This window comes from Saccopteryx bilineata, chromosome 5 (assembly GCF_036850765.1).
Source record: "Saccopteryx bilineata isolate mSacBil1 chromosome 5, mSacBil1_pri_phased_curated, whole genome shotgun sequence".
Classification (NCBI taxonomy): domain Eukaryota; kingdom Metazoa; phylum Chordata; class Mammalia; order Chiroptera; family Emballonuridae; genus Saccopteryx; species Saccopteryx bilineata.
Genome location: NC_089494.1, coordinates 14427526 through 14441763, shown reverse-complemented (window position 1 = coordinate 14441763; position 14238 = coordinate 14427526). Strand labels below are relative to the sequence as shown.

Sequence of the window (14238 nt, the reverse complement as noted above, 5' to 3'; positions counted from 1 at the left end):
GCAATGCTCCATATAGGCAGAGCATCATGCCATAGGGGGCCTACCAAGCAGAATCTGTTATGGGTGCAAGTGGGAGTTTGTCTCTCTGCCTCCTCTCTTTTCACTGAATAAAAAATAAAAATAATATCTGTTAATTGATTAATTATAATTTTTTTGTTTTATTTAAATCTGAGGACACAGGGCTAACTTAAAAGCAGTTGCTGAAGGTAAAACATTTCTGTCATGATCATTTCAAATCTCACATACATTAGAAAACACATATGCCATGTGTTGGTCAACTCCCTCCCCACCAAGCAAACTGTAGCTTGATGATCAATGATTGTTTCAATCCATGAGCAATTGTCTCTCCTCAGTGGAAAGAAGACATGCTATAAATAGGCCCTTAATTAACACTAAATGATGGATGAATTAATTTCTCAACTCTACAAGAAAAGGCAGTACTCAATCCTCTTGCATTAAATGCTTTAAAATTGCCTTTAGAGAGGGAGGCATAGCATTCATTGGTGCGCTCACTCATTTATTTGAGAAGCATTTTTAAGTGGCACTTTATCTAAACGTTACTCTAGGCATGGAGAATTCAACAATGAACCAAGCAGGTGAAACGTCTTGCCCTCATGAAGATTGTGTTGCAATAGGGTCTTTAATAAATTCTCAGAGCTGGAAAAATATATAAATGAAGTCTTTTTCTAATTAACAAAGTAATACATGTTCATACAGAAATTTCATAAATTTACAAAGAAAAAAATTAAAAGCAATCTTATTATCAGCATCCAGATATAATTACTAATAACATTTTGGTTTAATAATTCATCTGCCTCTTTTTCTCCATTTTTACAAAATTGAGATCATGTTGTTATCCACCCACCAGTTTTCATATAGCATCATATTACTGCATTCTCATGCTATCTACTCTGTTTTAAAGGAATGATAAATGCCATATTTTATTTAACATTAAGTTACTTTTGTTTCCTTTATACTTGCCAATGCTGTGAACAGTTTCCTATCTATAAATCTGCACTTCACTGATTATTATATCCTTAAAGCACAGTTCCAGAAATGTAAATAATTCCAATAAAATAATAAAAACTATAATTCCTCTTCATAGATTGCTTTTCAGAAATGTTATACAAATTTATAAAAGTAATCCTGCCAGTAATATAGTATTGTATGTAAATTTACCACATTTTTGTTAATTGTGTATATGGGCACGCGCACACACACACATTTAAAATCGTTCAGTAATTATTAGATTAATGTTTATTATCGAGTGTCTGTTTCATGATAGATATTGGTTTTGGCTCTTATAAAATATCTTTGAACAAAAAAAAATCTTTGAACAAAACAGACAAAATTCCCTCCCTTGTGGATCTTGTATACAAGTATGAGAACACCATAGACAATAAAAATAATAAATGTAAATTATATCTTTAAGGTAGGAACTCTATGAAAATAATGTTGCTAATACATAAATATAACTATTCATTTGTTTCCTAAATTAATTGATTAGGTTAGGCCCTAAGCTCTCTCTCTAATTTCATCTTCCACTTCCCTAAATATAAAGCCATGTCACATTATCTCTTTTGTTGAGTCACCCTGTTATTAACGAGAGCTGTACATATTACAGAATATTGCAATTGTACCATTGCATAGTTTGCCCATTCCACTGTGAGCTAGTAGAAGACAAGTATATTATTCACTTTTGTCTCTCTAGCATAGCATCTTACACTAATAGGCACTCTATAAATGCCAAGTTACTAAATACATGGCCTTCCGAAAAGTCGATGTGTTGTTCATATCTTATTCACAGAACAGTCAATATATTCTTGTGGGGTAGAAATGGCATAAAATAACTATAATTTATATTGTTGTACATGGATTTACCTAGGAAATTACTTCCCTAATTAAATCACTAGGTAGTAAATCCTATAGGAGACTGACAAAAAGCACTATTCATTTTTTGCACTATGGAATGGTAATGAATGTTAAAGTTTTAGTGACTAAAAATGCATCTACTGATTTACAATGACTAACAGGAACACTTTGTAAATAAGATTTTTAAGCCATTTACATTTTAGTAAAACCTTTCAGAGGTTCTCATTCAAATTCTATCTTTTGACTTCTGGTTATGTACACATATGCCAATTTTACTATGCATTCATAACATAATCAAAGATTATGCAGCAATAATTCAGGATAATCTGTGTTTCAGTGATTTCAAACATTGATCTATTGGTCAAAATTAGCTCAGTCAGGCACTGGCCAGTTGGCTCAGTGGTAGAGCGTCGGCCTGGCGTGCGGGGGACCCGGGTTCGATTGCCGGCCAGGGCACATAGGAGAAGCGCCCATTTGCTTCTCCACTCCCCCCTCCTTCCTCTCTGTCTCTCTCTTCCCCTCCCGCAGCCGAGGCTCCATTGGAGCAGGGATGGCCCGGGCGCTGGGGATGGCTCCTTGGCTTCTGCCCCAGGCGCTAGAGTGGCTCTGGTCTCGGCGGAGCGGTGCCCCGGAGGGGCAGAGCATTGACCCTTAGTGGGCAGAGCGTTGCCCCTGGTGAGCGTGCCGGGTGGATCCCGGTCGGGCGCATGCGGGAGTCTGTCTGACTGTCTCTTCCCGTTTCCAGCTTAAAAAAAAAAAAAAATAGCTCAGTCACTTTGCCAAAGGCTGCTTCATTTTTGCTTGAGTGTCCCTGCAACATTAGCAGAGACTAAAGCACATTTATCTACAACCAGATAATTTTGAGCAAGGTCCCTGATATGGATCTATTGTGACATAATAATTAGGCTTATTCTAGGAATATAAACCAATTAATCTTAAGATCTAGGGAATCACTGTCTGGTAGATAGAAAATGGCATTTGACTAAGATGCATTAATTTAAAAAAAGAATTTGGACTATGGGAAAATCAAAACCTGGTACTGCAGGTATTTTTAAAGGCAGACAGACTTTGAGAATGAGAAACCTAAATGCAAGTGAAAACAAATAGCTGAAGGTTAGGTAGGAAGGCTGAACAGTCTGCAGAGGTGAATGGCAGACCACGAAGGAACAGGAAGACAAGACAAAACAATTGGATTTTTAAAGACAATGGAGGCACTGAAGTTTCAGGGGGGAGGGGGAAGATGTGATTTAAAATAATATATCGCATTACAACAAAAATATACACTTTAATTATTTAAAAGGTGGTACATTGTTGGTCAAATAAGTTTGTAAATATGATATGTATGTCTGCTCACTTATAGTTTGCACTGCGTGTGGGGACAGGCTGTAAGCAGGCAGGGTCCTTATAGCCTAAAGCTTAGTTTTAAGACAGCCTTTGCCACCCTAAGTGACTTTGTATCAGAGACTTCCTTGTTTGTATATTGGATTAAAGGTTTTGATTTCTACACTATTAAATGGGGCAGAGGAGCCCATGCTGTAGGAGAGCAGAGAATGGCCATGTGGAGGAGAGGAGAAGCAGCCAAGATGGCAGAGTGCTGAAGGAGAAGCCAGTTTGTGCAGAGATAAGGAGATGGGAAACAGAGGTGAATAAGGCTGGTGAGGTAGATACCTTTGATTCTAGGAAACTCAGATAAGTCATTGGCTTTGGGAGCCCTGAATGGAAAGGGAAGTGTTTTCCCACTGTGTTTATTTCTTGCCCGCGGGTGCAAGCTAGGATTAAAGCTAATAGCCCACCAGTTCTTGGCTCCACTGTTTCATTACCGTCTGTCCGAATCAAATTCAAACCTACATGGGTTAGGCGACTGTGATGGTTGCCGTGGCTACTGGCTTTACATAAATCCTACATATAAATAAAAATTTAAGCTTATAAATATTTCTTCACAAAGCAAAATAAAGTTTCAGTAACGATAAATGAGATTATATAAAACAACCTTCCAACTGAAAACAACTGGAAAATATTGTCAAAAAATATACTTTTAAAATGTGTTTGAAAGCATCAGAGAAATTTAACCATGTAGTGGATAATAATGGTGATTAGGTCTAAGAAAAGAGATACACAAAGAAAGAAGCCTGATTTGAGTTCATTTTCTCCTGTAGCTTTGGCACCTGTCAGATAATTCTGACAGAGGAGGCAAACAGAATGAAACACAAAGGAGAAATGAGAGCTCAGGGCCCAATCAAAGGATGGGTTCTGGTGAACATGCCAAGCTCTACATTGAGAATCTAAGAAATATGACTAACTAGAAATAGACTTGATCATGCAAACCAAAGCAAAAGTTTGAGTCATCTACATCACTAACTGGAATAAGGTAATATGCAATTGATAGTGCTTCTAACACAGCGACCTACTAAATTTCAATAGAATTCTCTCCGGAAGAATATATACCACTTTCGGGCCTCAAATTAGACTTCTATTTTTAAAAGAAACATTAATATTCAAAAAACAAAAGAAAGAAATAAAAACAGCCTATGAGATTCAAAACAATGTTACCAAAACCCAAGAGAAATGAAGAACATTAGAAATTTAACCACAGGGAATGGAGATGATGAAGAAATCAGTCACTTATGTTAACCTGTGAACTGAAAGACTGAGCCAAAGGCAATAAACTGGCTGACACAGGAAGAAATTAACATATTTATGTATAAATATATGTAAATATATATTATATACAAACATGTACATACACACATATACATGTGTGTGTATATATATGTGTGTGTGTATGTGAGAAGACATAAGGTAATAAAAGGGGGAAAACCTACAAAAATGTATATTGGAGTCTGACCAGGTGGTGGCACAGTGGATAAAGCATCGGACTGGGATACAGAAAACCTAGGTTCAAAACCCCGAGGTCGCTGGTTTGAGTGCAGGCTAATCCGGCTTAAGCACGGCTCACCAGCTTGAGCACAGGGTCACTGGCTTGAGCATGGGATCATAGATAAGACCCCATGGTCACTGGCTAGAGCCCAAAGATCACTAGCTTTAAGGCCAAGATCACTGATTTGAGCCCAAGGTCGCTGGCTTGAGCAAGAGGTCACTCGCTCTGCTGGAGACCCCTGACCCTGGCCAGGACACATATAAGAAAGCAATCAATGAACAACTAAGATGCCACAACTATGAGATGATGTTTCTCCTCTCTCTCCCTTCCTGTCTGTCTCTACAGTCTCTCTGTCACGCACACATACATACATACACACACAAATACACTGTTTTCTCAAAATAATAGATGAAAATTTTGTAAACATAAAAAATGAAGCACTAAAATTAATACAAAACGATTTTGTATTTCCTGTTATGTAAAACTATTATCTACATGGTGACAAGAGAGAAAGCATCAGGTGATAGGACCATGACCTCAATTTCACTGGAGGGTGTGGTTACACATTCCTCACATGCCATCAGGAAAAAGTAGAGTAGGGATTCCTGGCTATGTACAGCCAAGGATCATACCAAAGCATTAGGAAACACAGTAGAGACAGGATAGGAAGAGGGAGAAGGAACAGAGGGATACAAATAGAAGGAAAGAGGATCAGGTAGATAAAAAGAACAAATTTTAAATTCTGTTAGCAATCAACTCTCTTCTTATATAGAATCTCCTCTGCTTCCCTCTGAGATGATATTGGATACAATTTCAAACAACATATAATCCACTACATGTTCTGCTCTACTCCTCCCACAGAACCAGTGTATTGTCACTGGCTCACTTTGCCTGCTCCACTCTGAGGATTAACCAGGGAAGAAGCAAAGTGAGTTGTCAGTGTCACACCAACTGCCTGCTACCTGTCCCTCAGCACCAGAGTCAGGGGTCTTTTTCTTCCTCAAGCCTCTGAAAGACAGCTCTGATGAACAGATGTTCACTGGGTCTGCTCTTAGGGACTCTGTCCTCTCAAATACTTTGTATGTGTCCATTATCTCTATCACTAAAGCTCCCCATTTCATTAATATTACAAATTATGTAAACAGTCTTGATCAAACAAGAAAAGCTACAGATTCATATATGGCTTTCAAGTATATCCAGAACAAGTGCTGAACCTTCAGTATGGTAATTTATTATTATAATATGCTACATATACACTGTCATTGCAGAACTGTGGTTTTAGAGTTCGATCTGATTTTTAAATTCCTGTTCTCTCACTTAGTAGCCTTTTATATTCATACACTCAAAAATCACTTATTATTATGAGCCAGACACTATGATAGGTTGGAGATGTAGCAATGAGCAAAAAGAGACAGTCTCCCTGCTTCCTCAAAGCTTTCCATTAAAGAGACATTAATCAATAATGGTACTAATAAATGGAGAATTATAACCCGAGATAACGTTCTTTCTTTAATTTTTAACTTATTATGTTGACATGGTCTTAAGTTTCCCACTCAACATAATACCCTCTACCCCCACCTCATGCCCTCCATGTTCCATGTAAAGTCTCCATTCCCATTTCACCCCCTTTACCACACCCCACTCCCCCTGCTTCCATCCTCCCTTTTCCTCTGGGAATTGCTACCTTGTTGTCTGTATATGTGTGTTATAGATATATAATTTGACTAATCCTTACATTTTCTTTGATCTTGTCCCCCCCTCCCCCTTCTCTCTGACAGCTTTCCACCTGTTCCCTGTGAAACTGCCTCGGTTTCTATTTTGTTTCTCAGTTTATTATGTTCATTAGATTCCACATATAAGTGAGATCATATGATATCTGTCTCTGTCTGGCTTATTTCACTTAGCATAATAATCTCCAGCTTGAGATAACATTTTAAGAAGAAAAGAAACAAGGGTCTAGGTTCTCTAAGGTAGAACATCAAAAGAACCTGGAAAAATTTTCCTAGGAAATCCTCATGTGCAATAACTATTCTAAATGTAAATGGACTGAACTCACCAATAAAGCGGCACAGAATAGCAAATTGGATTGAAAAGCAAAACCCAACCATATGCTGCCTTCAAGAGATACATCTAAGCTGCAGGGACAGAAGTGGACTCAAGTGAAAGATTGGAAAATGATTTTCCAAGCAAATAACACTGAAAGAAAAGCAGGTAAAGCCATACTTATATCTGAAAATACTGACTTCAAGACAACAAAGCTAACAAAAGGACATTTCATATTGGTAAAGGGGACACTATATCAAGAAGATATCACACTTTTTGCCTGACCAGGCGGTGGCGCAGTGGATAGAGCGTCGGATTGGGATGAGGAAGGACCCAGGATCGAGACCCTAAGGTTGCCAGCTTGAGCGCAGGCTTATCTGGTTTGAGCAAAAGCTCACCAGCTTGGACCCAAGGTTGCTGGCTCAAGCAAGGGGTTACTCGGTCTGCTGAAGGCCCACGGTCAAGGCACATATGAGAAAGCAATCAATGAACAACTAAGGTGTTGCAGCAAAAAACTGATGATTGATGCTTCTCATCTCTCTCTGTTCCTGTCTGTCCCTATCTATCCCTCTCTCTGATCTCTCTTTGTCTCTGTAGAAAAAAAAAAGAAATCACACTTTTTAATATATATGCACTGAATCAGGAAGCACCAAAATATATAAGACATCTACTAACAGAACAAAAAGATAAACAAAAAATAATATTTGGAGATCTCAACACACCATTGATGGCTTTAAATAGATAATCCAAACAGAAAATCAATGAAGAAATATTGGCCTTCAACGGCACACTAAACCAAATGTGCCGGACATAATGAACATATGTAAAATATCAGATTCTACATTCTTTTCCAGTGTTCATGGACCATTCTCAACAAATTTAACAAAACTGAAATTATACCAACCATATTTTCTGACCATGATACTTTGAAATTAGAATTCAACTGCAAAAAAGGAAATAAACCCACAAAACTGTGAATATTAAACAACATACTTCTTAAAACTGACTGTATCAAAGAAGAAATAAAAGCAGAGATCAAAAGACTAAAGAAAATGACAACACTACATATCAAAACTTTTGGGATGCAGCAAAAGCAGTAATAAGAAGGAAGTTTATATCATTTTAGGCTTATATCAAGAAACAAGAGAGATCCCAAGTAAATAACCTATCACATCTCAAAAAACTAGAATAAGAAGGACAAGGCCACCCAAAGTCAGCAGGAGAAAGGAAATAGTAAAAATTAGATCAGAACTAAATGAAATAGAAAACAAAAAATAATTATAGAAAAAATTAATACAACAAAGAGCTGGTTCTTTGAAAAGGTCAATAAAATTGACAAACCCCTGGCTAGACTCACTAAGAACAAAAGAGAAAGGATTCATATAAACAAAATCCAAAATGAAAGAGGAGAAATTACCACAGACATCATAGATATACAAAGAGCTCTACTGAGAGCAACAGTCATCTACCAACACCGCTTGCATTTGGCTGAGACTCAAATTAAAGGCAGGTGGAGGAATGGGAACGGCTTATGGAGGCGAATGGTGAAAGTCTGCCCTAAGGGGAGGCTGCTGGCATGGGATAAGCTAGTAGCAGTCTAACTGGAAGATGGATCTACTACAAATACCATAAATCCATAAATGAATAGTGGTAACAAAGGAACGGTAAAATACTAATCTAATACCACAAAAAAAGATCATCAAAACCTTGTATATCCAAAAACATTAAGTCTGTATTTAATTCAAATATTACACATGATACTAAACTCCAATGCATACCTAGGAGGAAAAAATGTTTCTGATATTATTAGTAAATGATTTATTATACTATTATATGAATTCACAAAAATCTGTTGTTCTTATAGAATTACTGCTAAAAGATATTACAAATTATAAATGTGTTCATTTTTTAATAAATGCTACATATTTTAAAACTCAAAGATAACTTTATGGAAAAACTCATTACCTCAACTAGACTTTCAATGCAATTTTCATAACAAGAAGAAACTAAAACCCCTCACGGGTTTTACGTAATTTTTTTTCTCCCACATTTTTTTTTATCTCTGTCTAGTCAGATGCTTTTAATAGCAATTTATTTTTAACAATGATAGCCTGATTGCAAAGCAAGGGCACTCAGATATAGAGAGGTTCTTAAATGGGACATAATTCTATTACTTTTAAAGAATACTAACAAAAGTGTGATGTTAGACTGTGAAAAAATAAGGAATGATCTGGGAGTTATTTCTTTCGACAGAGGTAATTTTAAGCAAAAAATGAGCAGGTGAGCAGACATGGTCATGCTTAAGCTGGGATACATGGCAGAGTGATTCACTCAGCTTCTTCTGCTACTAAATAGTGTGTGCCCCTCAACTGTGTATTAGTGTGTATTCGTTACATAACATTTGAGGACATCTATTTGCTATCTCTACACCAACGGGCTCAAATACATAAGCTCTAAACTCCTATTCCAGTAAAACAGTGATACTCTATGAGTCCATGGATCTGAAGATCTGAGATTTAAGTAAAAATTAATGGAAACAAAAATAAATATCATACCTTTGCATTATCTTTCATGTCTCTTTTCCATTTGGTTTGTTCCCTGGCTTCCGGAAGAGCTTTCTGAGTGCGCCCTTCTGGGGCACTTTCCTTTTTATAACCAGAAACAACTACAAGAAAAACACTTATTCTTAATATTTATACTGTTTTCTATAAGAAATATAACCAAAAATATAAAAGCCGAAGTCATTATACATTTATTTGAAACTGATAATATTAAAAATGCATCAGAATGTTGTGTTTCAAATTCATTTCCCAAAAATGCAGCGTGGCATTACTGCAGGGTTAGGAAAATGGCACGGCAAGCCAGTTCGAAAGCACAGGAACCAATCGCTAATTACATTATGTCTAAATTCCTATTATCATGAGGTCTTGTGTGCTAATAAACACAGCTGAAGAGGGTTAAGGGACAGAACGGTAAGCAGTAACAAAATTTCACAAGCGAAACTGAATAATAAGAGATTATTAAAATAATCTTGCATTAATCAAATATTTCCTATGCTTCTAGATGTTAAGAAAAAAAAACCAACCAAGGTAAAATTCCAATATAGTTGTAAAATTGGTCTCCAAACTCGTAGACATAAAGGACAGTCCTAATGAAATCATATGAGGGAAAAATAAAAGTGATAGAAAAAAATGTTTCCTTTTCACATCTTTCTATATACATAGACATATTTATATATAATTTCTCCCTATATTTCTAAACAGCAAGTTTATTTTATGTATATAATGTTATAACCATTAACCATTATTTATTTCATAAATAAAAGAAATAATAATGTTCTGACTTATAGCTCTAGATTTATAATAGAGAAAAGATAATAAACACAAAAACCTCAGGATGGTTCCAGTGACAAGGCTCTCAAAGTATTCAGGGTTTAAAAAGGCAAGGAGACACATGCCAGCATTTAGTTTCCTCCCCTGATCTAATTAATTTTTCCTATTCACTAATGCTCCCAAACAAAAGAGAAAATCCTCAAAATAACCCCCACAGTACCTTAAAAAACAACAACAATCCAATGTTGCGTAACTTAGTTTTACAGGAAAGTTCTTAAAAACTTTGAACACTGGGATATCCAAATTATCCATCCTCCCTCAATTGTGCTACGAGTTACAACCTCACAACATCTGGGAAGTCAGAGTGTGAGGGAAAGGTGACAATTATAGCTCGCTGAGGTTAAGGAAAATTGTTCCTCTTCAATGACCAAGGATGACAACCTAATAATGATAATAATGTAATAATAAATATCATTTATGCCTAATTTATCTTTTACTATACAACAGCCACCTGTCTAAACAATTTACACTTAATATATATTTTATGAAATTCTGTCAATAATCCTAGGATGGCCACTACTTTTTATTCCTTTTATATGTGAGGAGAATTTGTATAGTAGTAAGTAAAGGGAAGAAAGGAGAAACCCAGGATCTCAGTAGATACTTCTAGGAATACGAGATCTTAGGTAGTATGCAAAACATTACTAAGCACCACTTCATAAGAGAAATAAAATAAAAAGGGAAAAACAAAAAATGGTAAAGATAAAAAATAACAGTAAAGAAACAAAGAGAATTTGGTTTATGAATATATGTAGTTGTTCTACAAGCGAAACAGAACTATAAAAATTCATACTTTTGGCCCTGGCCGGTTTGCTCAGTGGTACAGCATCGGCCTGGCGTGCGGGAGTCCTGGGTTCGATTCCCGGCCAGGGCACACAAGAGAGGCACCCATCTGCTTCTCCACCTCTCCCCCTCTCCTTCCTCTCTGTCTCTCTCTTCTCCTCCCGCAGCCGAGGCTCCATTGGAGCAAAAGATGGCCCGGGCGCTGGGGATGGCTCCTTGGCCTCTGCCCCAGGCGCTAGAGTGGCTCTGGTCGCGACAGAGCAACGCCCCGGATGGGCAGAGTATCGCCCCCCTGGTGGGCATGCCGGGTGGATCCCGGTCAGGCGCATGTGGGAGTCTGTCTGACTGCCTCCCCATTTCCAGCTTCAGAAAAAAAAATACAAAAAAATAAATTCACACTTTCATAATATTTTAAAATCAACATTTGGAACCTAAACATGAGACTAAACACTGCATTTCTCAATGGAGCAAAAATAAACAATTTCTACTCCACATCAGATAAACATCACTTTTACTTACATAAAGGGTTGTAGAACAAATGAGTCTCAGACATTATAGCCTGGGTCAAATTCACAGTTAAGTGCATGTAAATGTCAAATTCCATATAGCACTTCCTAATGTTTAACAATAAATAGCAAAGTTCATGTCTGTATTATAGCATCCTCATTTTTAGCAGCTAATGCTTATTAATCACAAGGACTGTAGTACTAACTGGTGCTATGCAGTTTCCTAAATATTACTTGGGCACAATCAACATCATAAGGTTCAAATCCTTAAGGGAAATAAAACAAATATCAAATAAACAAACAAGCACAAGGTCACTTGCAGAAATCTTATTTATTGTAGCTCCAGTACTAAATTTCACCCATTCAACTATTGCTTCATCTATGTGCACATTCAACCAAGATGAACTAAACACATTCAGGTCCCTGGTTAAATATCAGAATATTCATGTAACAAACAAATACTTAAGTATCTGCAATATGCCAGTCCCTAACATCATGGATTATACACAGCTAAATTATTTTATTGAAAAAAAAGATTTTGAAGAAATTATCTATAACCTAGCACAGAAAGATAACTAGAAAATATCTAAGAGATTAGAACACTTGTAAGCTAAAAAGAGATTGAACTAGAATTCAGAAATGTAACAGGTAAAGCAGGAGAGGCTATACTTGACATGACTGTATCTCTTTCTAAACTAGACATGTACTCTACATAGTCATACAAAATTGGCCTAGTAATTCAATTTTGAGCAGCAACAAAACACTCAACTTTAAGAAAGCAGCAATTAAGCTAAAAACCTTAAGAAATACTTTACTGTATCTATTTCCTCTATGAAGTTCTGAAGTTAACTTTTACAGTTTTAAACCTCATCAAAGATTTCCAATTTCTAGCTGTTTATCTTGAACTCATAATCCCCTATCATAAATTATGAGTTATATGTGTGTGTGCACACACACACACTTTTAGTGAAAGAGAGACAGAGGAACAGATAGGGACTGACAGACAGGAAGTGAGAGAGATGAGAAGCATCAATTCTTCATTGTGACATCTTAGTTTTTCATTGTTTGCTTTCTCATATGTTCCTTGAACCATGGTGACCGGGGGCTCCAGCAGAGCAAGTGACCCCTTGCTCAAGCCAGCGACCTTGGGCTTCAAGCCAGCAACTTTTGGGCTCAAGCCAGAGACCATGGGGTCATGTCTATGATCCCACACTTGAGCCAGCAACCCCGCACTCAAGCTGGTGGGCCCATGCTCAATCCGGATGAGCCCCTGTGCAAGCGGGTAACCTTGGGGTTTCGAACCTGGGTTCTTAGCATCCCAGACCGATGCTGTTCCACTGCACCATCACCTGGTCAGGACAGTTATGTGAATCTTTATAACCTACTTTGGAAATAGAAATTATTTCCAAATTATCAAATTGCAACCTTATAGGAAATCAAAGCAATATAAGTTAACTAACACAAACATAACAAGCAAAACCAGCATATTCATAAACTTTTAGAAATTAAGTAGTCTGCACAAAAAGTTTTAGCTTATAATATATAATACTGCTTTCTGTGTAATTTCTTGTAAATATTTGATGCATATTACTTTTCATAACAACTAAGAAAAACATACTAAAAAATTGTGACTTCAAATATCTATTCGATAATAATTCACTATTTCTCCTGGGAATTTTTCTATTATTCTACATGCCATGTAAGAATAAATATAGAATTGAAAACCCTTTTCAGGTGAGAAAGTTGAGTGTTTAAGTATTAATAGATTCTCTCCAAGTGAGAGAAATTAAATAGGTAATGTTTTAAATATATTTTACCATTTTAATATTAGCATTGTATTGTGAATATTCTGAAAACATAGCACATTTAAAATTCTTTGATAACTCTACTTCAAATAAGTCTATTGTCTTATTATCCAAATTAGAATTAAAAAAACAACTAATTTGTCTTTTCACCAGAGTTCAGTGTAAATGCCAATCAATTCATTATTCCCCAACTACAGAGTGAATATGATTTTAACATGGAGAATTTCTACTGCTTACATAGATGGATGAAAGAAAATAGATAACAGATTTTAAAAACTAAATTAAAATAGGCAAAGCAAGAGGGAGGGTGTTAAATCTATGAAAATTATTGTAAAGGATTAAGGCTTTATGAGGAGGAACCACTTAACCAATAAAGCCAACTTGTTTTCAAATTACAATCTCTGGCTAAGTAGAGTTCCAAGTTGATGGGTCAATCAGGAATGGCAAATGTTGAGATCACAAAGTTAAATGCTGACACCAGAAGCTTAGGAAAAGGTACTGCAAGTCCCACACCTAAAATTGAGGTACATGTATATAAGGAGCACAAAAATTATTCAGTATGGGATTTAAGGAATTAACTTTATTTAGGTAATTAGAATTAGTCAATTCAAAGAACCTAATTCTTCCTGTTGGATAGGAATGTATTCCATTTGAATACATTCCCACTTCAAATTATCACAGATCAAAATATAATTACAAACGATCTTCAAAGTAATATGTCAGCTTAATGTGTTCATTTTTTAATTATATTAAATACCAGGGGATGATTTCATAAAGGAAATATCAGTAAACCTTTCATTTATTTTAATAAAGATGTCAAGGCTAAGCATATAAAATCATAAACTATCAGAGTTGACTGGAGCATCGGGAGATGAACTGACGCAGCACCCACAAAGTGCACCAAGTTCCGCAGCCTTTGAGCCTTCTTTACACACGCGCCCTTTCACCATCTGCAGGCC

At 36.4% G+C, this 14238-nt stretch overlaps 1 protein-coding gene across 1 annotated transcript in view; it reads right to left on the bottom strand.

Moving 5' to 3' along the window:
* SPAG16 (sperm associated antigen 16) overlaps positions 1–14238 on the bottom strand; it is a 232523-nt gene that overhangs the window by 143166 nt on the left and 75119 nt on the right. The window contains 1 exon segment of the mRNA XM_066232513.1: positions 9349–9458. Coding sequence (XP_066088610.1) covers positions 9349–9458 — 110 coding nt within the window.